Genomic DNA, 27,068 nt, shown 5'->3' on the forward strand with positions numbered 1-27,068 from the left:
TTTGGAGCTGATGATAAAATGATTGGTAGGACTGTCCAGCTCAAAGGGATGTAAAATATCTACCTTAAATTCTATCTGATCTGACCATCAAGGAAAATTCCATCTTTCAGGAAACTGCTTCATAGGAGTCAATAAGCATGGGTTTTATATTCTATCCCATGAAAAATAATTTCTCTCCACAAAAGTATTTTAAAAGGCTTTTTATTAATCATCTTTTCAATGACTTAAATAGAAATCCATCTTGAAGAATTCAGGGATTGTCTGTTTGGAGCAAGGTACTTAAGAAAAGGTGATTTTTAAAAATTGTTTTAATCTATGGGTTTATATTTCTCTTTTTTTCCCTAATTACAAAAATAATTAAAATTAATAAAATGTACTAAGTATTAAAAAAAAAAAAGGAGAGGGAGTCAACAGTAACTGTACCTCTTTGAGTCAACCACTGTAAGTTCTATGACCCCCACTCAACACCCATCACCTCCTCCTAAACTAAAGCCCAATCACTCCCCAACTCTCCCCTAACATGATTCCTGCTCTTGTCACTAAGGGATAAGAATAAGGGCAAAGGTAAATATAGACTCATAAAATCTCAGGATTAGAAAGGACCTTAAAAGACAGGTTGCTGAATATTCATCTATTCCCTGCAATTAACTGAACTCCAAAAAAGAGCATATTCCCTTCAAGTTCTAAAAATCAAGCAAGCACCATGAGTATAACAAAAATAAAAGCAACTACAATAACTAGCCTCCTTGTTTTAAAGATAAAGTTTACAATTACGAGTATTTGGTTAAATCAATGAGAGCTGGTTTTCCTTTTTCGCCAAAGAAAAATAATTTTGGTTTGTAAAGGTGGTATTTGACAGAGCAGCAGTTTCTGCAAGAGAATTTTAAAAGGTAGATGAAGATCTTTAAGTTCATTCAGCAAAAATATATGTGGGGTTTGGGGACTTCCCTGGTTGTCCAGTGATTAAGACTGTACTTTCATTGCAGGAGGTGTGGGTTCAATCCCTGGTCAGGGTCCAAAGACCCTGCACAGCTTAGTCAAATCAAAGAGTTAAAAACAAAACAAAACTGTGAGTTCCTGACTGTAACTACTCTGGCATAATCAAACCCACATATTTTTTAACAGATAAAATGTGTAGCATGTTTAGTTAATGCAAACTGCAAAAGTGACAGCTTTTAAATTTGCTTACCAAGATAAAACTTCTTTTTATTTCTGCAATTTTTATAATAAAACTATCCTCAGATGAAATATCAATAACCTCAGATATGCAGAAGACACCACACTTACAGCAGAAAGTGAAGAACTAAAGAGCCTCTTGATGAAAGTGAAATAGGAGAGTAAAAAAGTTGGCTTAAAACTCAACATTCAGAAAACTAAGATCATGGCATCCAGTCCCATCACTTCATGGCAAATAGACGGGGAAACAATGGAACCAGTGACAGACTTTTTTTTTGGGGGCTCCCAAATCACTGCAGCCATGAAATTAAAAGACGCTTACTCCTTGGAAGCAAAGTTATGCCCAACCTAGACAGCATATTAAAAAGCAGAGACATAATTTTGCTAACAAAGGTCCATCTAGTCAAAGCTATGGTTTTTCCAGTAGTCATGTATGGATGTGAGAGTTGGACTATAAAGAAAGCTGAGTGCCGAAGAATTGATGCTTTTGATCTGTGGTGATGGAGAAGACTCTTCAAAGTCCCTTGGACAGCAAGGAGATCCAACCAGTCCATCCTAAAGGAAATTAGTCCTGAATATTCATTGGAAGGACTGAAGCTGAAACTCCAATACTTTGGCCACCTGATGCAAAGAACTGACTCATTTGAAAAGACTTTGATGCTGGGAAAAATTGAAGGTGGGAGAAGAAGGGGACGACAGAGGATGAGATGGTTGGATGGCATCACTGATTCAATGGACATGAGTTTGAGGAAGCTCCAGGAGTTGGTGATGGACAGGGAAGCCTGACATGCTGTGGGCCATGGGGTCACACTGGACACATCTGAGCAACTGAACTGAACTGATCCTCAGATGAGGAAAAAGAATCAAATCAAATCAAAATTATTTGATTTTAAATCATTACTTGATTTAAAATCAAATAATGTTACTAGATATTAAGTCAGCTATTCCCATAGGATGTCCCTGGGGACTCAGTAGTGACAAACAAGGAATGTTTCCCAAAATATTAGCAGCTTCTTATTCTAGGTTTTAGCCTGAAATTCAGATATAATGTCATTTTATGATGCTATATTTGATGATGCCCTCATTTTTTATTATTATGTTTTTTTTTTTTTTAAAGTTAGTTAACAAATGTTCTGAGTTGAAGTCAAAATGATAGCCTAAGTGTAATTTTTGTATTACTTTGGAGAGAAAGCCAAAGTGGCATGAGAACTAACAACAGAGGCCAACAACAAAGCACATCTGAGAGGGACAAGCAAGGAGGAGTCACTGATGGAGCTGCTGTTTTATAAAAGGTCATTGCCCTCAATTCTCCAAAGTTCTACTTCAGTACTTCATAAGACTTTGAATAGTACCTTTTTACCATGCTAATAAGAACCCTGGGCTGGTGGGCAAACCAAAAGATATATATAGTGAAAGTCAATGAACTGATCAACAATTAACTGATCCATGTAGTTTATCTGTTTTCTGTCTCTTTCTCATTAGAATATAAGCTCCAGGAAAGCAGGAATCATGGTTAGCTCCCTACAACAATCCTTGGTACACAGTAGTTTCTCATTAAATATTTCTTGAGTAAATGTTATTTCCTTACTTTAAGATACATCAATGCTTTACATTAAGACAGAGCCAACACCATAGGATAATCCAAAGGTCCTTGGGCCTCTTTTACATGTATTGTGAGTCACTATATTAGTAAACTAAACGTTCCATATGTCTGACTGTTTATTTCCTTTTTGTCACTGACACCAAGGAAAGCAACAGAGAATGAGACACACAGTGGAGCTCCTCTTCTTATACAGGCGTGCTGCTCTACACCCCACTGAAAGTAACTTTCCACTTTCACCTTAGGAAGAGAATGAAAATGCATGAGACTTCTGACATATTTTTGGCTTACCCTAGATACTGATATTAAATTTGGCAAAAGACACTTTACTTGCTCACACAGAAATAGCAATTAGAGATGCATAACTGATGCTATACTTCCATGGAAGAAAACAATGAGGATAAGAGCTTATTTACCTTGGGTTTTAATACTTCCTTATTCTCTAATTCCAGATATTTCCAGAGTACACAGCATTAAATGAATCAATACCAAGGCAAGCTAGAGGGGTTTCTAAAATCATATATCATACTTCCTTTTCCTGAGCAAATTTCAAAATGGAGTATTTTTATAAACATTCCATTAGAGACCAAAGGCTTTGATTTTCAAAGCAGCAGTGATGGCCAAAGGCTTCATTATGTCAGAGAAAACAGAAAGGAGTTTGATAGCTGCATCTGATATCAGAAGTATGTTTTGCTAGAATCTAAGAAGTTTAAGGGATTTTTTCTCTTGCAGTGTTAACTGATGTACACATTCTGGCTGAGGGCTCTCCTGTTCAAAAAACAACATAGGTACAAGAGTGTTCCTGTCCCTACTGGAAGTAAGAGAAATGAAAAGTCCTACTGGTTTGACCTCTGAGGTATTATAACTAGAATAAGGGCATCTCTAATAATGAAAAAGTCCCAAGACCACATTTTCTCATAGCTTATCACACAAGAGGAAAAGAATGTGTTTGAAGGGGTGAGAAGAGGTAAATGTGGTAAAAGAATAAATGTCAGAACCAGGTGTGAAAAGAATGAACCTCTAGAGCTCTGCAGCCATTAATGAGCTATGAAACTTGAGTGACTGACTTTGCCTCTCTAGTTCTCAATGGCAGCCCAAACAAAACGAATTAATGCAGCAAGCCCAGTACGTTGCCAAGACCACCAAATTTCAGAGACATCTTCTTGAGGAACAAGAGGGGCTCTGGGGAAGTGAGCCCCTCTGCTTCATGTACCTTTGATTTTATATCTTTTCCTAACTTGGCACCTGAGCTAAGAGTGAAACAAAGTAGCAGTAATCTTTGGATCTGGGCCAGCGTTTGTGATCCAGCCTACCTGTGACCAATCGGGTCATTTCTCTCCAAGTTTGAAAGTGACTGTGCACGCATTACCCACTTCACACACAGACAATAAAACACAGAGTTGTGCTGTGACATGACATTTTTACAGAAATGGAAACTCAAAACTGGCCAACAAAGATGAGATGTAGCAAAGAAATCATAAAGTGATTAATGTTACTAGTCAGTCAGTTGAGTTGCTCAGTTGTGTCCGACTCTTTGCGACCCCATGGACTGCAGCACACCAGGCTTCCCTGTCCATCACCAACTCCTGGAACTTGCTCGAACTCATGTCCATTGAGTTGGTGATGCTAGTAGTAAAGTTAAAATCAAACGGAAATATAGAGAAGAATAGCTGACTGTAGGAATGCTGAAACTGTTGCTATTTAAGAAAACGTAGGGAAGCCAGAGGAACTGGAAAAGGCGAATTTATGCAAACTTAGGAATACGACAATTTGTTGAAGTGTAAGAAAAACTGCTGCCTTTATTATCATAAGCTACGTGATAAGAAGGCAAGCACAATTCAAATTATTATCCATAAGTTTTCAATAAAGAAATGACATTCCAATTCTCAGTGCTTCTAATGTACTATATATAATTCATTGTACTATATAAATATTAAGTACTAAATAGATAATCAATTTTACTATTTTTCATCTTTATATACATTTATAGAGATTCAATATTTTGATAAAATTATTAAAGTTTATAGATCAATCTGATTTTTCTCACTGATTATTAAGATTGCTTTGCATGATTTTAGGTTGAATGGTCATTTTTATGGTTCTGAACAACATGGAAAGTGAGGATTACCTGTACTAAAGTAAAGCTTGGTATGTGGGAAAACCAAGTAAACTTAAGTGAGTCTTAATAATTGTTTTTTAAAGAACTATTACACATAAGAAAAAATGACCCAGTTATAGAGCAAATTTTATTGAAGCGCTGCCTGGCTACATAGCTGCAGTTACATACCTTCGCATTCCCTGACTTGCAGAGATAGCAAGCAAGTATCTTCTTCACTTTAAACATGGAGGAAAGGTAGAGCTTCAGGGGAAAACACTTTCTATTGTTCCCTTCCCTCAGTATTTCCTCATAAAGCATGCATGATATGTGACCTGGAGATTCCTTAAGTCTGCAAATGCCTCTCTTTGATTCAGTTCAGTTCAGTCCAGTCGCTCAACTGTGTCTGACTCTTTGTGACCCCAAGAACTGCAGCACGCCAGGCCTCCCTGTCTATCACCAACTCCTGGAGCTTACTTAGACTTATGTCCATAGAGTTGGTGATGGCATCCAACCATCTGATCCTCTGTCGTCCCCTTCTCCTCCTGCCTTCAATCGTTCCCAGCACTGGGGTCTTTTACAATGAGTCCGTTCTTCACATCAGGTGGCCAAAGTGTTGGAGTTTCTCTTTGATTAGACGTAACTTAAGTGAGTAGTGTGTAATACAAGCTCCTTGGGACCTGGGTTAGGGTATGAGTGGGAAGGAGAGGAGAGGTCCCCGTGTGTGCTTTGCACTGCGCATGTGTGCAGAGGAAGGGGAGGGGCGTATTCCAGGGAGAGCATACAGGGAGGACCAGCACTGAGGCAGCTCAGGACTGTATCTGCTGGTGGGGGCCTTTCTCTTACTGCTCCCAGTGACCTGCCTGTGTGTGACCCGTATCTGTTCTCACCTCTCTGTGTGTACCAGCAGGACTGGGGAAAGCGTTCTGTCTTTAACTACAAGAGAAGCTTTGGGAAGTGCCCTAGACATTTTCAGCCACTGCTGAACCCAATGACTTGCCAGGGTTTCTTCAAGAGAGTTTTCTCAGTTTAAAATGGAACACTCAGTTATGAAAATGCTACATTCCTTGAGACTGTGGTAATCATAAAAGTTACTAACTATGGCCAGTCCTGTCACAATAGTTGAGTCCACAAAAATTTATTAAGCCATATGAAGACTACTGAGAGAGAACTGGGAAAAACCTTCCCTCCTGAGGACCCAAAACAATGTTTCTATTCCCTGGCCCAATATCCTAATAAATAAATAAAAGTGAACTCTGGGGATGGAAATTACTAAAAGTACAACAGGTAAATCTACAGTAGTGTAAGTGACAACTAATGACAATGATGGTGACAGTAACAGCAGCAGTCACAATTTACTAAATTTACTTGTGTCAAGTACATTGCTATATACTTGATATAGATTGTCATGTCACCTTTATGAAGCATGATCTATGTTTCTTATTCTAAGGATGAAAAGAACGAGACACTTAAAGCACTTGTCTCTTGTCCCAGGTTATACAGAAAGGAAGCAGTAGGAAGCCAAGCCTGTCCAAGTCCAAATACCATGTATGAAACCATGAGGTGCCTGAACGTGAGATCCCTGCTTAAGTAATATCAGCACCTATTTACACTATGATGTAGTAAAAATGCTAGCATGTCTACTGAGTGCCAAATCTAGCACTGTTGTAATATTTATTAACACATACATTTGCTAATAGAAATATGGAGAGGAAATAATAAGATGTAGGAAGACATTCAGATATGTCTGCACAAAGCCAATAAACATTTATCAAACATCTGTCATGTTCTAGACATAAGTTCAAGAGAAATTTTCAAGCTGCCAACGATCATTTATTAAAATGGCCTTCCTGGAAACTGTAGCACAGATCAACCTGGCAAATGCCAACCCAAAAAGGGTGACTATTTTAACCAGACATATGTAAACTAAATCTGAACTAGAATCATAAACTGGAAGTTCCATCTTTAATTGTTCTGTGTATAAAAAACATACATGATCTTGTTCACCTCATGCAAATCAGCAGGCATTTTCAACTACAAAGAAACAAAGCTACCAGCGAAATGAGGAAAATTTTAAATGCAAAAATTTTAGGACCTAAACATCACACAATACTTATTTACATAGAGGTCTAACATAATAAAAAACATAAGCTATGCTATACTGCCTCTTAGTTTTATCCCAAAACAGAATGTGCTCCAATATTTGCAATTAACAACAACAACAACAAAAAAAGCCACAGTTTCTCCCTAAAGACAAGGTCAGCCGTTGCAGTCATTCCTTTTTCCTCCACCTCTCAAGAAATAAAGGCAGTGTCTGGATTTGCAAGTTTTCAAACACAGAACCAAATTTAAAAATAATAGCTCATATTACTAAGACGACTTTAAAGAAGGCTTTTTTGTGTATGTTTATTTTATTAAACTAATCATGCATCTGCCATTTCAATTCTACCTAGAAATTCTTAATAGAGGACACTCAAGTGTTGGGCACTATATGTAAATTGAAAAGGAATAAGTTACTGTGAAATAAATTCCATTCTATTTGATAAATATATTTCAGTTCCACACAGGAATACCCTAATTTTCTATTCTCTAAGAGCAGCCTTGAAGTTGACATGACATAAATGGCAATCCTAATCTTTCATGGAAGGAGAGAACCTTGAGACATGCTATTTCATATCTTTTTACAGTCCTCAGAGGAATAAAGGATTTCATACCTTTCCCCAAAGTATACTAACGTTAACAACAATAAAATCTCAATAGTATAAAAGAATACAACTGTGGTTGGGGGAATAAAGCATACTTAAAAATCTCTGGACTAATACGACCTATACATTTGTCACTACAGCTAAATCAATCTCTCTCTCAGCATGAGGAACAATATGAAACAAAACAAAAACTGTGATTCAGTCACTCTCTAATTATTACTCAGATGACAGTTACTGAAGACTAATATATGCTGAGGGGCGATGAGGAAGAAAACAAAAGGACATTATCCTTGTTCTCAAGCAGCTCCTAATCTTTCTGACAACCTTACCGCTTAGTCATTAGCATGCACTGCAGGCTCCTAAAATATCTTATCAATACAATAAAGACAAGGTGACAGAAAACTGCAGTAACTGTCCACCCCCAATTAGCTGAATATCCAGAGAAGGGCCCCTCGGGCGGCTGAGGGGCCTGAGCACACCCAGCTGTCACAGCCTGGCCCCAGGGTATCATCAGGCTCCCCTGACAGTCTACAAGTTCCCCTTCCGGGAAAACCAAAGGGCATAGCAGAATCAGTCAGGGGATCAGGCTGGGGTCAAATACCAGGAATCATTGTGTTTGTCAGAGCAGAATCATGAGAAACAAAAAAGGCCAGAAAAGGTCAGGAAGAGAGAACAGCCGAGGCCAGCAAGAGCAGAGATGTTGCTGAGGAAGCTGAAGCCAGGCACGGTACTGGTGGTATGTCTCGAGACACAGCTGAGGAAGAGTTTAGACCTGTGAACTAGGAAGGGGCACAGCTCACAGTCAGCATGGAGACAGGTAAGGGCAGGAAAACCTGTCCAACTGAGGAGACTCAGACTCAAAACACAAGCCCTGACACTGTCTCCTCTCTTCCTCTTTCAAACTCTCAGTCTCTAGGACAATTTTGGAAGACTTCAGGAAATCCCTCTGCTCTCCTCATTTGGAGAATGCCAGGAATCCCTCTCTGCCTTCTTAAACCCTATATACCTTAAGCTTCAAGAAAGCTCAAGTCTTAATTCCCTGGGCCGTTCCCTCCAAGCAGCAGTGTAAAGCATTAGAGTGTGAGAATGCTATGTCCTTTTGCTATGTCCCAGAGGAAAAATACACACACACACTTTATATAGATACACACTCAGTTCATCACACACACAAAAAAAGTCTTGGGAATTCCCTGGCAGTCCAGTGGTTAGAACTCTGCACTTCCATCACAGGGGCATGGATTCCATCCCTGGCCAGGGAACTAACTTCCTGCAAGCCATGTGACACGGCCAAAAAAAAAAAGGCTTAATTCCAAGGAGTTGGAAGATTAACTGAGCATGACAGTCAAGGAACTGATCAGTATACAGCATAATCCTTAAAACAATACAATCAAAGAACAATAGGAAATCTTAAGAGAGCCTTATAGACAAAATGACAACTGGGCTCAGTCTCAAAGGATGGGTAGGGATTAATCAAGCTGAATAAAAAATGAAAGGCTAATGGAGAGGACCAGGGGCAAAGGAAAAGACATGAGCAAAGGTACATGTCACCACATGCAAATCCAGGTCCAGTGAGAAATTCATCATGGCCACAGCAGCGTACATGAAGAAGAAGGCTGAAGAGAGGCTAAGAAGGCTAAGCTAAAGTCCTATTAGTAAAGAGGCTCATGTACTATCCTAAGAAATCCGGCCTTCAATTTATGAACAATGGGAAATCGCCCAAGGTTATTAACAAGAGTGAGATGAGCAAATTTATATTCTAGAATTCAGGCAACATTCAGCACATGCTCCAGAGCTGTGACAGGACAATAGCAATGAGTCAGAGGGTTATTAAAATTGGTTAAGCACGAAATCATGTGGATTGAAACTAGTGGGAACAAGAAGAAGAGTCATTACATAGGAATTTAATGGATAGGATAGAATATACTGGACAATAAGGAATGGGATGAGAAGAAGTGGTGGAAAACACAGGAAAGGAAGACTGAGGTTTTTATCTCGGGCAACCAGATAAGTAGTAGAGCCATTAACGAGGACAGAAACAAAGCCAGAGGATAAACAATCTCTAGTGTGGGATGGATAACAGATCCAGTTAATTAGACACAAACCTCTACCAGTTCTCTGTGCTACCTGGTGTGCCAAGGACATACAATTACTTCATCTTCAAAGTGGTACTATATTATACGAATTTTACATAAAGAAAGTAATGGCCCCAACAGGTCAAGAAATTTATTGAATGTTATTTATCTATTTATTTAATTACTCAAAAAGTATGTATCAGGTGCCTTTCAGGTGCTGGGGTTTTGCAAGTGAAGGAGATGGGCAGCAAGGCTAGAATCAAGTCATATAGGCTTCATTCAGATTTCATGTCACCTCAGAAGAGTTATTTGAGAACAAGCCTTCTGTACTTCAAGTTAGTTGATTTGAAAATATTTAAGAATTGCTAACAATGTATTTGCAAACATTAGTGTGGAGTAAATTAAATTTCATGTTGAATATTTTCAAGCATTCACCTCATAAAGCCACTGTTAAATGTTAAAGAAAGGGAAGGAAGGAAGGGAGAGAAGGAGGGAGGGAAGCTAGGAAGGAAGCGGCCCTCTGCTTCTGCACCTTCCACTTCCAGACTCAGGCTTAACTGCAGTGATAAAATCATGGCATGGTGAAGTAATACAGCATATGATTATTAGCACAGACTCTGGAGTCAGACTCTCTAGAGCTGAACTCTGGCTTTGTCTACCTTCTAGCACTGTGATTTGGGGGAAGATATTTAAACTTTCTGTACTTCAGTGTTTATCTTGTGAAATGGAGCTAGTAGTAGTACCTATCTAATAGGTGGGTGAGGTTAAATGAGTTAAAACTTGAGATGTACTTATAACAGAGCCCATAGTTAATGCACAACCAATGTTACAGTATTACCTGTCTTCTTAGCCCTTATTACTGTCTGAAATTACCGTGTTTGTTTAGTCGCTTGACCTCTTGTTCTGTCTTCTCCATTCTAAACTCCACAAGAGAAAGGTCATAGGGACAACTTCAGAGGACTGCTTTAGATGGAATGATCAGGAAAAGCCTCTCTGAATCTGATAATAGGAGACAGCCATATAAAGATGTGGACATTCTAGGAGAGGGAAATATTCTAGCATGTTTTAGAAACAGAAGGCAGTCAGTATGGCTAGAGCAGGATAAGCTATAGGAATGAGATGGAAAAGGCAAGCATCATGACTAGATGGTAAAGAGTCCGGATTGTGTTTTAGGAAAACACTGGACAGTTTCAGATAAGAGATTTAATAGTGTGATTTACACGTCATAAAAAACCATTTTGAGTATAGTGAAAATTGAATTGGGTAGGGGAAGGAGAGAGTGGAAGAAGGGAAACTTGAAACCAGGTAGTCTGTCTCCAGAATTAGGCATTTATTTAACTCTTGTGCTGTGCAGTGAATTTAAGGTATGGGATCTTGAGTGAAAGTATAAAATAGACAGATGGAAACATGAATCTACAGTTTAGGAGAAAAGGCAAGGCCAATGATTTAGATTTTATTTTGTAATCGCTGACATATTAAGAAAATGATTATTAAAGCCATGGGAGCTGATGAAATGGCTCAAGGAACACAAACACAGCAAGAGGGGAAGAACATACAGCTTATGATTTATGAAGTCTATTCTGTCCTACTCAGAACACTTCTTTTCATGTCCTAATAGAATACTGATCACCACCCAGGAGTATCTGGAGCATTCATCTTCGTCCAGAAGTTGCTGAGGCATGGGTAAAAACGGATCCATAATGATAAGTCTTTACTGCTGGGCAGTAAAAATGACGCTTGCAGGGAAACACTATCAAACCCACAGATCTCACTTAAGATACAATAACATTACCGAATACATGCTTATAGAAAGGAAAGCCATTATTAATCCAATTATAACCAAGTTTGATTTAAATGACCTATGGAATTCTATTTATACAAAATTTAGTATATGTACATATATATTTCATACCCTACACTATTAACATAAGTTAGAAGCTAAGGGCATAGGCCAGCTGCTCTGTTTAAGCCTCAAAATAGGTGGCAACATGGCACAAACTCTGCCCAGTGAGACTAGAGCAAAAAGAATGGCCCAAGTGAACAGAGTGGCCTTGGAGAGAGGGCATCATACTTTCAAATGCTTTACAAGTCATTAATCAGCTTCATAATATTTGAAGCTAAAAAATCACTAAGTAACTCCTAACTCTACCAAGGACAAATATATCCACACTTCCAGGCACAGTTTAGGAATAGGAGAAATGCAGTTCTACCTTCCTTCAGCTTCTTATTTTTGTTTCTTTCTATGTGGAGGTGTGACACTCTTGGGATCCCCCAATAAATGGGAGATGGAGAAGAGGAACAGGAAAAATTACTCAATTTCTTCATTAAATCTTTGGCAAAATGGAAGGGGAATTCTCTCAGGAGCTATGTTTTTCTTCATTTACTCAACAGATATATATACTAGGAGCAGAACTCTATAAAATGCATGGCTATAATAGTGAATAAAACTATAGTCCTCACTCAGAAAAATATGAAATAAGTAATAGTTGTTGTTCAGTCACTAAGTCATGTCTGACTCTTTGCGACCCCATGGACTGCAGCATTCCAGGCTTCCCCATCCTTACTATCTCCTTGAGTTTGCTCAGATTCCTGTCCATTGAGTTGGTGATGCTATCTAACCATCTCATCCTCTGTCACCCCCTTCTCCTCCTGCCCTCAGATCTTTCCCAGCATCAGGGTCTTTTCTAATGAGTCGGCTCTTCATATCAGATGGCCAAAGTATTAGAGCTTCAGCTTCAGTCCTTCAAATGAATATTCAGGGTTGAATTCACTGGAATAATTACACAAAACTTTAATATTCATTGAAATAAATACACGAAACACTAATTATTAGTAATTGTGATTATGTGTTAAAAAGGGCAAGTACAAGATAGTAAGGGGAACCTAACCAACTTTAGGGGTCAGAAACAGTATTTTGTACAGTTCAAAGCATCTAGGATACTGTCAAGTAAATACATGTTCAGTATTTCTGGGCTGGCTGGAAGAAAGGCTTTTCTTCATATACCAGTCTTGCAAACTAAAGGACACCATCACCACCTCTTGAGTTCCGAATATCAAATAAGTCTTAGAAGTCCATGTTAGAGAAAACCGAAAGGGCAGGCAGACGGTTTCCTTCAGGTAAAACAAATTAGAAGAGAGAGACTAACTCAGGCAGTGGCTACATCAAGTCAAGGAAAAAAACTGCATTTTTCTGGACCACCAGTTTAGCCATCAGGACAATGAAGTTTTGACAAAGAACAGAATGAATATTATTGAAATCCAGAAGAGTATGCTTAGTGGGATAGCTGCCACACTGCACAAAAGGGTTTCCAAGCTAAAGTTGAAAAAGGAAAAATATCCAGGTACACATTGCGATTGAATATAATGGAGGGTAAAATTTAGACTAGAAAAACAATAGCAGCGGAGATAAATGATAATCCAGATTTCATTTTAAAGATTATACCACTGTTTTTAAAAATTATAAAATACATTACTTTTAAACAATACTATTTACTTGAAATCAATGTAAATGTCTAAGTTCCCTTTGTTCACACTGGGCTGTAGTCTAGTTTTGGGGCAACAGCATGATATTTGCTCGACTGTGCTAAAAGGGGGGCTTCTCAGGTAGCATAGTGATAAAGAACCTGCCTGCCAATGCAGGAGACAGGGAGATGCAGGTTCGATCCCTGGGTCAGGAAGATCCCCTGTAGGAGGAAATGGCAACCTGCTCCAGTATTCTTGCCTGAGAATCCCCATAGACAGAGGAGCCTGGTGGGCTTCAGTTCATGGGGTTGCAGAGAATTGGACGCAACCAAGCAACAGAGCACACACGCAAAGCAAGTCCTTAAAAGAAATACCTTCTGCTATGGACTGAACTGTGTTCCCATTCTTCCCCCACTCCCCCACCAAATTCATTTGGTGAAGCCCTAACCCTCAGTATGACTATATTTAGAGACAGGGTCTTTAGGAGGTAATTAAAGTTAAATGAGACCATAAAGAGGAGGCCTTAATCCAACAGGACTGGTGTCCTCATAAGAAGAGAGACCAGAGTACACACTCTCTCTCTGACATGCAAAGACATACTGAGAAGGTGGCTGACTGCAAGTCAAAAAGAGAGCCCTTGTCAGAAACCCAAACTGCTGAACCTTGACCTGGGATTTCTAGCTTCCAGAACTATATGCAAATAAATATCCAATGTTTAAGCCACCCTGTCTATAGTATTTGTTATGGCAGCCCAGCTAACAAATGCACCTTCCTAACTTTTTTCCCTCTCTAGTATCTAAATTTTAAAGCTCTCTCTTCTGCCTGATTCGTAGGGTATGTCTGAACAACCTGAAATATACATTAGACACTCAGGCCACGTATGTAAAAAGTACACCTTGACAACTAACCAAGTAGAGGAGAAAAGTAATTGGTCAAGGCACTTCCTAATCAAGGAAATGAAATGGAATGGATGGCTTCTGTTTGCTTGCATTTACTTTTAAACTCTCGAAATTTCATATTGTTTTCAATACAAATAAGAGTGTTCCTCAAGTGAACCAGACCTGGATATTTTCAGCTGTGGTCAGCTTCTCTCTGACTCCCACTAGGGTTTGGTGATGCAGAGGCAAACAAGGCTATAAATCAAATGCCATGCTTCTAATACCTCAATGCATTGCAAATTGATCTGGAACAGGGGTCAGTTCAAATCATTTTTTAAACCTGTTCCCTTCCCCTGAAGGGAAGCAATGGAAGCTAAAGACAGCAAATCCCAAAGTTATATGAGATTCAGAAGTGTGACTTGTGAGAACAGACAGAGGTGAGGTTTCTTTAGGTGAGATTCTTCAGTTGTTTATCAGGTAGGAATCAAGGATATTTAAAAACAAAACATCCTGGTGGCTAGTGCTAAATCTGAAATCTGGTGGGCAACTTTTCAAGAAATAAAAGCTACGAACAAAATGGCTTTAGTTCCATTCAGCCTGCTGTGGGAAATGGCTAATGGACAAACATTATTATGACTGGCAAGGCAAGCTGCCAATAAATAAGAAGAGCAGAGATTCAAACCACCATATATTAATGGCAACACTTCCTAAACTTATTTCACTAATTCATCAAAGTAGGACATTATCTGAAGTGAAAAGAAAAATGAGGCTGGAGAGCACAGGGGAAGGAACTATTTAAAAGTAAAAGCTATGCTTCTTTCTCTATTGGTTAGTTATCTCTGCTTTGAGTAATTATGGTTTACTTCTACCATTTCCTGATACCACAGTTGGTTTTACTGAGGGCAATATTTTCTCCTTTTCAAATGACAAGCAGAGAACTACCTCTGGTAGGATAAATTTCCATTGTTTGTTTATGCCTTTCTTGTCTTTTTCCACTAGGAGAAAATGGCTGGACAGGAAGAAAGTGTGGAGTTCTGATATGCCACTCCTCAGAGGGATGGGGGCCACATTTTCTTTTCACTTGTCTTTTTTTTTCCCCCTAGAAGAGTAACAACCTCAAGTGCTCTCTCTCATGTTTTCTTGATCTTCAAGTCTTAATTCTCAACTGTTTCTTAGCATTTTAAACTAACTGTTCAAAATGTTGCAATCTCGTATCTTTTGGAATGGAGTGAAAATATCCCCATTATAAAAGAATTAATTTAATTGTACAGTTCAAATCAGTACAAAATTCAACAAATGAAGCCTTAAATTCTATTTCAGATAGGTTTTTTAGGGTAATGGGTAGTGTAACAGCTTTCAGTGTAATGTAACAGATCACAGCTCTGGGGCTAGACTACCTGGGTTTGAATCCTATTTCCACCACTAACTAGCTGTGAAGATTTAGGAAAATTAATTTGATCTCTAAACCTCCATTTAATCATCTGTAAATGGAGAATAGTTCTATATCACAGATTGTTGTACCTGGTAAAGACAAAGCAATGGATGAATTTTAACTATCATTAAGATTATTCCAAAAAATATCCAAAAGGCATCATGTTAGTCTCCCTACTCATTGTTAGGATCATTAAACAGTTATATGTAAAACCAAGTGGAGGCTCACCAGTCTTTGGTCACATAAAACAAACCTCTTGATAATTAGGTAAAGAAAAAGGATAAGAAGGAAATCCTTTCTTCCGACACTACCGTTAACTGAGACTAAGATTTTACCAATAACCTAAATATACACTTGACATTTACTGATAAGACATTCTATTTAAACTTACATATTTCAACAAAGAATCCAGTGAAAAACATAATGTAACAGCAGCTTATTCTAAAACATTGATATAACCTGAAACATTGATCTATGAGCAAAATACATACTTCTGAGGTGATCTGTTATCAACTTCAGCTTTCAGTCGTAAATTCTCCCTCACCAGGCCACTATTTTCCAATTTCAATTTTTTATTTGCCTTAAAAAAAAAAGTGTTGAAAATAATTAAGCACAAGTTAAAAACAAATGTGTAAAAATTATAACATGAGCCATCTGTATTTTTTAGAGCAACAGTATGAGAAAACTGAATACTAGAGCATGTCTCCAGAAACTTAAAATCACCATTGGGAATGACTTGGGAAACTGAACACGATCACGCATTTTTAATCCAAATTCCCCAAGCACTTTGCAAATCTTCTATCCAGGGAAACAAACAGAGCTATGTTAGTTAGCTTAGAGTCATTAAGGGACTAAACTAACGACATTTTTTTTTTCCCCTTTTTCACATAACTGAATACTCTAAGGATGTTAACAATATAGCACATGCAATTATTCACAAAACTAATGGTTAAGTATCTTGCACTATGAGATTGATTTTTCGTTGCTATTTAAAAAGTTTTTAGTGATAACATATCTAATATTGTTAAACTACTTGCCTACTTTCTTCAAAATGGCTTTCCCAAATGTTCTGGCTCACAACTTCTTGGATCACTATTTTCTAATAAATTGTATGGATTCTCTTTTGATTTTTTTTTTAATCCCAAGTATAATTTCCTTTTTTGAGTTGCGTGATACCTAAAAACTGCCTGACAAAATATTTATTGCTAGAAAATCTAGAGGCTCAATATTGATCCTGGGCAGCCCCAAAAGTAGAGTGTCTGTTGTAGAATCTTCTTAAAAGTGACTTCTTTTAAATCCGCTAGTCATTGTGTTTCTGAATTCCAACAAAAAATAAGACTCCATAGGCTAGGAACCAATCTCACTAATCTAGCAAGAGAAATTAATTGTCTCACTATTAACATTCAATGTGTCAGAACAACTGTCAACAAAAAGGTTTAAACTAAGAAAATCTGAAAACAGATTTTAAAAATCTGACCAATAATTTCTAGAATCTTTGACTGTATTACTTGCCCATCCACACACAAATGCCCCAAGAGGGTGACAAGAGAAGCAGGACAGAGGACACTCTTTTGAACACCAAGCTTAACTCTCTCAGATGTAAACAGGTTCCATTTGGATTCTGAGCACCTGCTTATCTTCATGGATGCAAACCAACCAGGACTGTGGAGAGTTAATTCTTTAAGTGACTGATAAATACCATTACTGCCCGTCGGAAGACACAGGAAAGGTAACATGCTTCCTCATACACACACACACACACACACACGCACTGAATTAAGACCTCAAGCATGGCACTGGAAGAGACGGCACTTAGTGAATGCTTTTTGATGATGAACGACACGCTTAAATTAGAACCTCATTTGATTTCTTTTCCCTATCCCCCGTGACAAGGTCTCTCACCAGTCCTGAGGCTTTCTAAGATGCTCTTTACAGGCTGGCTAACCCTCAATTATTAGAGGTATTTTCAAGTTCAGGAGAACTGGATGGTAAAGTTACAAAGGGGAGAGTTCTGCCTATTTGTTGCACCTAAAAGAGTAATAAAGACTTCAGCTAACTATTACACTTCACAATCTCAACACTGGCTTCATAATGGTTCAAAACTCACTGTCTTGGAAACATGAGGAAAAAAGTCCATTTCACTCAATCTAGGTAGTCCTTTATTCTGAATCTTCAGAATTCCTATATTCCTATATTTGTTTTATAGTATGCTGTTATTTTGTAAAGTTTTGCCTCTGTAGTCCATGTTTTTTTAGTTTGTGTTCCAGTTTATTGCCTAGTTCTACCTAATTCCTTCACTAGGTATCCAAAATGGGCTTTTCAAGTATCCCAAATAATTGTGAAGTCTCAAGATAGCTTTGGGTATCGAATTTAACACATGATCTTTAAAAGAACAAAGAAAAACTGTATTTTATGTACTTTTCTTTTACATACATCCCTTATACCACTCTTTTTTTTCCTTATACCACTTTTATAAGCTCAGAGTAGAGTTTTCATACATATCTTCATGCTCTAAGAAGCATTTATTGCCAAATATTTTAGTGAAATTCAATAATATAAAAGAGACCATACAGAAATTACTGATAGATCAAGAAGGAAAGTTGATGAGGACACGGCTGATTGATAACACTGTGACTTCTCAGCTAGCTTTCCTTTTCATGTCCTCTTCCCTTCTCAAACACACACGGAAATGGAGGCCACTATAAACCAGAGAACAATACGCTTCCCCTAGACTTGTAGCAAACTCACTGCAATTACATCCATGGTTTCATTTTTCTCTGAAAGCACTATGTTCCCAACTTTCTCTCATCTTGGCCTTCTCTGAGCCCAAATGGCATTTATTTTATACGTGGGTATGCAATTTGACTTAGTATTCACACTAAGTTGTAGATAATTCTCTGCTACTTAATCTCACTGAGTATCAGAGAGCCGGTATGTGGCAGCATATCTCTAAAATATCATGTCGAGCATTAATGATTTCAGGAGGTGCAATTCAGTTGTTCAGCACAGTAACAGTATTTTAAGAGAAAGCAGATAGGTTGAATAGGGGGCTGTGAACCTGGATACCACAAACCCATCTCTGTTCAGCACAACAGGCCTCCACTGTGGATAAACCTGAAGCCAAGACAAAAAGGCTAGTCCCTCTAGCCAACACAGCTCTTCATCACTTCATTACCTCTAACGCTGATGCCATGGAATTCATCTCCTTTCCTAGACTGGAAAATCCTAGAAGTTTGCCCTTTTCCTCTATGCTTTCTCTATCTTCTTGCCTGGATGAAGAATAACTGAAAAAATTAAACTGCCTCTCAGCCACAATATTCTTTTGCATGGAGTAGTCTAAAGCCATCACTCATAGTTCTCTTGGAATTAGTAAGTCTTTAACTATTTACAATATTAAAACATCAGAGAAAGGGAGTGCTAGAAAAAAGATGGTCCAAACCTTTCATTTTATAGGTAGGAAAACGGACAGTTCTGTCTTTATGCATACATGGCAGTTACTAACATAAGCTTTTAAAAAAAAAGGAAGCCAAATCACAAAGAGGGGAAACAAAAACATAACCTTTAAACTGATTTCATTATTCCACAAGAAGATGTAAATTCATACAGAGGCACTAGAAGGCTCCAATTACAGTCTCCAATTACAAATGGGACCACCTGATACTTCTTGGCAGCTATTAAGATTTAAGGAAAAAAAGTTTTCTTATTGTTTATAAATGCTCATCCAGGCATTTGTCCTTTCTCCCCAAATCATCTAAAGGATGACTCAAAATAGTATGGCTATTTATTCTTTTGAAGGTACTTAAAATACTACAGCATTTTAAACACAACCACAACTTACCTCTTTTAGCTTATCGACATCATCTTTTACTTTTTCATAGATTTCATTAGCTGTTCTAAGCTTTTTCTTCCACTCTGCTACAGTTTCTGGGTCAATTTTACTTGGATTATCTGCAACTGGAAGTTTATCTTCATTTTGGTTGCCCTGCATCAAGGTTAAAGGATCCAGGATAGTCTTGATCTGTGATTCCAAGCTGAGATTTTTACTCTTAAGCTCATCTACCTCTTTCTGCAGACAGTCTATTTCATCCTGAAAAAGCATTGCATAGCCATCAGGTAGACACAGACACTGAACACATACCCATGCTAGACTGAAGTCAACGTGTCTGTAAAATGTACATCCAAAATCCTGTAGATACATAGATTCTTTATGTATCAGAATAACTCTGTAGACAGATAAAGTCACATATAGCTGAAATTCTCAAAAGGTATTTTGACTGATAAAAATTGGCATCTCTATTGCTTTTAATTCAATGATCGTTCATGATTAAAAAAAATGAAAATATCAAATCTTTAATTCCATTTTAAATATTCAGAAAATATGAAAAGTCACATGAATTCAACAAAGAAGTAGATTCCTCAGAAAAAAAATTCTGAGGCATGTTTAATTCCTTTACTAAGGGGTATTTAAAAATACTATTTTGATCAAGGAAATCTGCAGTTTTGGCTGATGTCTCTCTTTTGCTTCATATAGAAGTAAAACTATATACATGTCCTTTCACTTTCCATGTCAGAATAATACCTGTAATTTTGAACTCTTCTACATTCTAGCTCTTTAACTACTACTGTGACTATTTCAAATATTAGTTTTCTCATGTAGAACCACCTTGAATCCAGCAATGAAACATTTGGGGCTATAACTCTCTTCTGTGATACCATTTATTCATCTATAATGGATATTTCACCTTAAACTAAAATTGTTAGGAATTCTGTTCTCAGAAAATAAACTTCAACATTCCAGCAATCTCCTAAAACATTAATTTGATTAGTAACTAGTGTGATAAATATTCATTACATAAATAAGAATACATTTTAGAGTTAACACAGAATTATTTACTATTTTAAATTACAATATGTTTTGAGTTAAATGGCATCATAAAATGAGAAAAGGGCTTTACTTGTTTGAATAAATTAATGAATAAATAAGTATAAACAAGAAAACACATGAATGAACATTTATTCAGTCATTTATCTATGACCTGTTTTATTTCAAAAAATTTCTGAAGCAGCTGAACTAGTTTCCAATTATGTAGTGTAATTTAAGGATATTTTGTGTCAAAGGAAGAGAGCAATATTATCCCCCATTTAGTCAATATAAAATGACAACTGGAGTTAATGTTTATTCAAAAGTATGTATATCCATTAGCATGAAGCTAATTTAGAAAAAATTCTATCACCATGTCAAATCACCTGCATGTCAAATCACATACATAAAACAACTGCATGATCTCACATACATGTGGAATCTAAAAGAGTCAAACACATAAAAGCAGAGTTAAACAGTGGTTACCAAGCATGGAAGGTGGGTGAAATGGGGAGATGGTTCAAGGGGTACAGAGTTGCAGCTAGAGATAGTCTCGAGACCTACTATATAGCAATGATGACTATAGGTAATAATATTGTACGTCTACTGGACACTGCTGAGTAGATTTCAGGTGCCCTCACTGACCGCCCCCCAACACACACAGTAACTATGTGAGATGGCTATGCTAATTAGTTTGACTGAAGTCATCACTTCACCATGTATATGTATATCAAAACATGTTGTACACCTTAAATATACACCTTAATTTTTTAAAAACATGTTTTAAAAATTCAACAAACTTTTAAAAAATGTTTTTTAAAACATGCCAAAAAAAAACAATTAAGCAATAGCATATCTCAAACCAAAATCTCTTTGTCAGAAGCTGACATAAGTATATTTTCTTTACCAGAACTTATCAGACATATAATTAGCAGTGAATTTACAAGTAGAAACAAATACAGAATGAAGGTTATAGTACTTGTTTGCATTCATAACACCTCATGGGGTTGGAAGACTGACTTCTACATGAGAGTTTCCTTTATCTCCCAACTTCTTGATGGAGCAACTTAAAAAATGATGTTTCCCACATATATATGGAATTTAGAAAGATGGTAATGATAACCCTATATGCAAAACAGAAAAAGAGACACAGATGTACAGAACAGACTTTTGGACTCTGTGGGAGAAGGCGAGGGTGGGATGTTTCGAGAGAACAGCATCAAAACATGTATATTATCTAGGGTGAAACAGATCACCAGCCCAGGTTGGATGCATGAGACAAGTGCTCGGGCCTGGTGCACTGGGAAGACCCAGAGGGATCGGGTGGAGAGGGAGGTGGGAGGGGGGATCGGGATGGGGAATACATGTAAATCCATGGCTGATTCATGTCAATGCATGACAAAAACCACTACAATATTGTAAAGTAATTAGCTTCCAACTAGTAAAAATAAATAGAAAAATAAAATAAAATAAAATATACAGAAAAGAAAAAAAAATGATGTTTCTGTTGAGGACAAATTTAAAATTAAACGCAAGAAAAAGTTTCCATATTTGAAACAGGAAAGAAAAAAAGAATTCATCAAATAAGATATTTTTAAACTGGCATTTAAGATTTCATTGGATACTTACTCTAAGAAGTCCAGATTGATAGCTCTGTTTTACCTAGAATTCAATGCTGTCATCATTTAACATTTTACTTAGTATTTACCTCATATTCTTTGTGGAGTAATTCAAGTCTAGTTTTCCGAAGATGCTTCCTGACTGTATGGCTTAGCATAGGCTCACTTTCACTTGTTCCTCCTATAGGGACCCAAAAAAAAAAAAAAAATCTAACCTTTCATTCTGATTTGGGTAGAATGAAAATTAAAATGAACCCTTTCCTTATTGTTCTATGTAGTTCTCTAGCCTAATTCCTATCCTTTTTCTTACATCCACTTGTGCTGCCATCCTTTTCTATACTTCAATTCTGAGAAAAAATAAGTAACACCATCAGAAATACCTTCAGTAAAATATCATGTTATGTTTACTTACCTGTGTATCTTACTAAACTCAATGAAGGCAAAGGCTATATTTTATTAACTCATTTGGACTATTGCAAATTTTGAATACCAGACAACTGTTAATGATAAAATCAATGATTACATCTAACCAATAAGCTGTATAATTAAAATATTATTTGTTGTATAAATCAATATTATCTATATATAATTATCAAATATATTATCCTTATATATTATAATATATATTATTGTAACTAATGTATTCAAATATACAAAGTTACTAGTAACACAACTGAAAAGATGAATGTGTCTTTTCACTGACTAACAACCCAGTTATGATGGATTATAAATCACAGCATTAATTGTATGCCCACAATAACTCACATATACACACTCAAAATGTATTCTTCCTGAGAGCTCTTCACTTATCCTGTGGTTACCTTCTTTGTACTTCTTAGCATCATGATAACAAAGGCATTTACAAATGTTCTTTTTCACGGGACTCCATCCAAATCCAAGGAAGGATGAACCATTTTACTTCAGAGAAATTATGAAATATCACTTAGATACAAATGAATGAAGAAAGAAGGGATTGAAAAGAAGCTGGGAAAAAACATTTAAATTATTTTAATCAACAAAGCTCATAGTCCGCAAGGAAAGACCTGACTCCTGGTAAAGATCAGTGCAGATAAAAAATTAGAGGCTGAGAGATTAACACTCCAGTTTGTAGCACAGCAGAGAAATATTCCTTTATAAGACTTCAGCCAGGTACCCAAGAGAGAAACCTTGGAGCCACCTCTGATTCACTTTCAGATCGTTTAGTTTCAAAGTTCCAATGGTGGTTCTTTCGTTCTAGCATATATATCTTCCTTTCTATTGTAAAAATTTTATATAAGTCCATTTTCCCTAATTTGGGACTATTACAAAGATGAAAGGTTTTTCCCCTATGATTCATGCTATCATCAATTCACTTTCAATTTTTCCTAAAACAGAAACAAAAATCATTTTAACAATCTAAAAGAAATAACACTATTAAATCTCTTTAAATGGTTCATTTTCCAAGAATCTTCCAGCTCAAGTTTTATCCCTGCCACCTTCCCCCCATCCCACTTTACCTATGTGACTGTAGCACTGAATGCTCTTTTTCATACCCTTAATCCAGATTCACATTCTCCCTCACCTGGGCAAGAGTCTGACCTACTCATGTCCTGTTTCTCCCCTGGAGCCCAAACTATGTATCATCACCTGAGTAATATTCCTAGTACACACTTTGGATTATGCCCACCTTACCCTTCTCACCCATACAGCAACTCCCTGATTTAGTCTGTCACTCAAGATGCTCTGTGCTAAAGTCTTAATTTACCTTTTCAGTCTATTTCAACAGTCATACCCAACTAGACTTTCCTGTTTCCCAACTGCAGTGAATGCTGCTCCCTCTACAAGAAATGGCCTCTCTCACCTCCACCAACTGAAAATTTATCTATCCTTAAATCTTAGTGGCCACTGATTCATGAATCCCTTCTCCATGTTCCCAGCTGAACTAGCTTGTTTGAACTCTGTGGGCCTTTTTGTTTGTCTGCTTTTTAAGCTGTTGGCTGAAGTTATGAACTGGTGCACCCAAATAAATAAATAATTTTTTTTTTTTAATCTTCATCCACATGGACAGCCTCTACCAGAATCAAAGTTCCAGAAGGCTTTGCGATGTCTCACAGTGCTTCATGCTCCTCAGTTGCTCCACTTATACAGATTATGCCAAATGATCAATCCACCCAGTATGATACTGGCAAAATAACACCACCAAAAGTTGTCTATTTCAGTCTTCCTCCAAACAGACACTATTTAAACACTGTTTTAAATCAGTTTCTATGTGTTTTTACAATAGACCCTTACCGATAATTTCTTTGCAAGGATTTTCAGGAGTGATGGGGACTCTGCAGGCTGGACATTGGCTATTATTCTTCAACCACAAGTCGATACAAACTGAACAAAATACATGGTTGTTGATGCATATGACAGGTTGGCGTACCTTTGAAAAAAGAAACACTACTTTTAGTATAGGGCAATAGTCATAATCAGAATCTCAACAGGTTTAGCTTAGGGCAAACATCGCTTCTCTAGAGTACAGCGGTAGGTGCTTTAAGAGGACATATCTAGTATTCATAAAAACACTGCTTCTGCTACCACAGTTTCTTACACACATATAACAGTTACTAGCTTAGATATCTGGTCATAGAGATGGAAACTTTTGATACATTAAGAAATGGTTTTATTTTGTTCCAAATCACACTTACTGCCAAAGAAAAAATGCATTTTGTTCCATTAAGGCTGGGGCAATAATTTTTCTTCAACTATTCTAGTCAAGGATTATAAAATGTCAGATCTAGAAGGTTCTTTGAAGATTATTTAGTCCAGTCATCCATATGATGCTTGAAATCCTTCCCTCAATTCATTCCACTATATTACAGAACAACAGCAATCAACAATTTAGCACTGACGTCTTCCAAGAATGCCCTCAAAACCAGAGGCACAAAAGTTAAAACAACCCTAAAAGACATGACATACACTCAAGTGGTTTGCAATCTAAATAGCAAACAATGCTGACAGAAATACTGACGGACATCAAATAAATAAATCTTTGACTCAATGTAATCAAGTACAAATACTTTACATTTATAGTGTCTCATATTTCACAATGAGTTTTCCATGCATATACTCTCTCTCTAATCCTGAAAGATAAACAGTAAATATACTTTACAAATAAGGAAACCAAGGTGAAGAGATCAGGCGGCTTGCTCAGGGTTAACGATGTAAGTGTTTCGTTTTGGCTGTGTGTAGCTGTTGTATCAGAGAGAAAATAGAAGAAAGGAGCTGATTTAGTTTTCTACCTGACTTTATACATTTGTTTACATATTTCTTATAAATCTGTACTTATCTCCCCTTTTAGAATGGAAACTCCAGAAGAGCAATAACTTCCTTCATCTCATTCACTTCTGAATCTCTAGTACCTAGGGACAGCCTAGTACACAGTAGGTACTCTAAAGGTTTGTTGAATAAAGTAATTGCTATTAAGACTGTATTTAAAATTCCACATATTGGGGAACTTGCCAGAGGGAATAATGACTGAATATTCTTCAAACAGCACAAATGTAACAAGATAAAACAAAAATAGAAAAGGACACAGAAACGCTTAGGGTTTCACTTTATTTATGTGGTATTTTTTTTTTTTTTTAAATATTATTTTATTAGTTGGAGGCCAATCACTTTACAACATTTCAGTGGGTTTTGTCATACATTGACATGAATCAGCCATATAGTTACATGTATTCCCCATCCCGATCCCCCCTCCCACCTCCCATTTATGTGGTATTTTTACCGTGGAACTCAAAATACTTTATAGCCATTTTCAATATTTTGTTCTAATAATAAAAACACTACCACTGTAGAGTCCATCTGCATTAGGGACTAGAAGATCAAGGGAAAGTGGAATGCGGAGAAGGAGAATGAAAGGCAGAACCACCACAAAGCACTTTTCACAAACACTGATGCTGCTCTATTTGCCTCAGAAGGATACTGAGTATCTTGCCCACTAATTTGAGAGGGGTCCCAACCCTCAAAGAAATCACAAATGCGCAACGATCCATGCCAGGCAGGTAGTCATTTTAAGTCTCCCTGCAAAGAGTTCTCTGGGTTTAGTTTGGCTTTCCAAACATTCAGATGCTCCCATGATTCTGAACACTAACAGAAGAAAACTAAACAGAGCAGATAACTCTGCACAGATTTAGACTTCCTCTCGGAGAAATACCAATTCTAATTCATTGAGTTCAACTGATTTGATAGGGCTGATTAAAACATAGACAGACAGACTTTCAAACAAAGTAAGACCATGAAGCACAGCACTCCTTCCAAAGCGCTCCTACCAACAACAAGGAGTGAGTCCTCATCTGGGAGGTACTCCTGGTCAGAGTCTCAAAAGGCAGACAAACCTGAACTCTCTCTGAAGGTTAGTTTTTTCTACAAATTCATCTGTTTCTGAAGTCCAGACCATAGCACATTCAAGGGTGTTTTAATCTTATCCCTAAGTCAGGAAATGTTTCAGAACAAAAAATTCTCAAAGGAAGTACCAGGAAGATACTACTATGCCTATCCGGTAGTTTCCCCAAACACAGGCACACAGACACACACACAGACTCCACATTCCTATAAGGTTCCTGGCTGGATATGTACCCCCAAATTAAGATGGCTAGTTAACAGTTATCTCCTTGGACTTTTAGGGCAGTGACTTTATTTCTGTTTTTAGTCATTAACTCATCTGAAAATGGATGAAAGTCAAAGGTGAAAACATAAAACTGTGCATATTAAGGGGATTCAAAACTCTTCCACTCCATATTAGATGACATTTTCTAATTGGTATTTTCTAAGTAAATGCTCTCATAACAAAGATTAAATATCTCCCCAAACTAAAAACTTCCCTGGTAGTTCAGCTGGTAAAGAATCCATCTGTAATGCAGGAGACCCTGGTTTGTTCCTGGGTCGGGAAGATCTGTCAGAGAAGGGACAGGCTACCCACTCCAGTATTCTTGGGCTTCCCTGATGGCTCAGCTGATAAGGAATCTGCCTGCAGTGTGGGAGACTTGGGTTCAATCCCTGGATTGGGAAGAACCCCTGGAGAAGAGAACAACTACCCAGTATTCTGGCCTGGAGAATTCCATGGACAGAGGAGCTACACACTATGGGTCGCAAAGAGTCAAGACACAACTGAGCAACTTTCACTGCAAAAAAGGCCTCAC

General features: G+C 37.4%; 1 protein-coding gene across 1 annotated transcript in view; it reads right to left on the minus strand.

The window, feature by feature from the left end:
* OBI1 (ORC ubiquitin ligase 1) overlaps positions 1–27,068 on the minus strand; it is a 40,311-nt gene that overhangs the window by 3,624 nt on the left and 9,619 nt on the right. The window contains exons 2-5 of the mRNA XM_065902173.1: positions 24,172–24,307; positions 21,990–22,081; positions 19,259–19,507; positions 15,912–16,000 (exon numbers count right to left, since the gene is read on the minus strand). Coding sequence (XP_065758245.1) covers positions 15,912–16,000; positions 19,259–19,507; positions 21,990–22,081; positions 24,172–24,307 — 566 coding nt within the window. The remainder of the gene's footprint in view (positions 1–15,911; positions 16,001–19,258; positions 19,508–21,989; positions 22,082–24,171; positions 24,308–27,068) is intronic.

Source organism: Muntiacus reevesi, chromosome 11, assembly GCF_963930625.1.
Source record: "Muntiacus reevesi chromosome 11, mMunRee1.1, whole genome shotgun sequence".
NCBI lineage: Eukaryota > Metazoa > Chordata > Mammalia > Artiodactyla > Cervidae > Muntiacus > Muntiacus reevesi.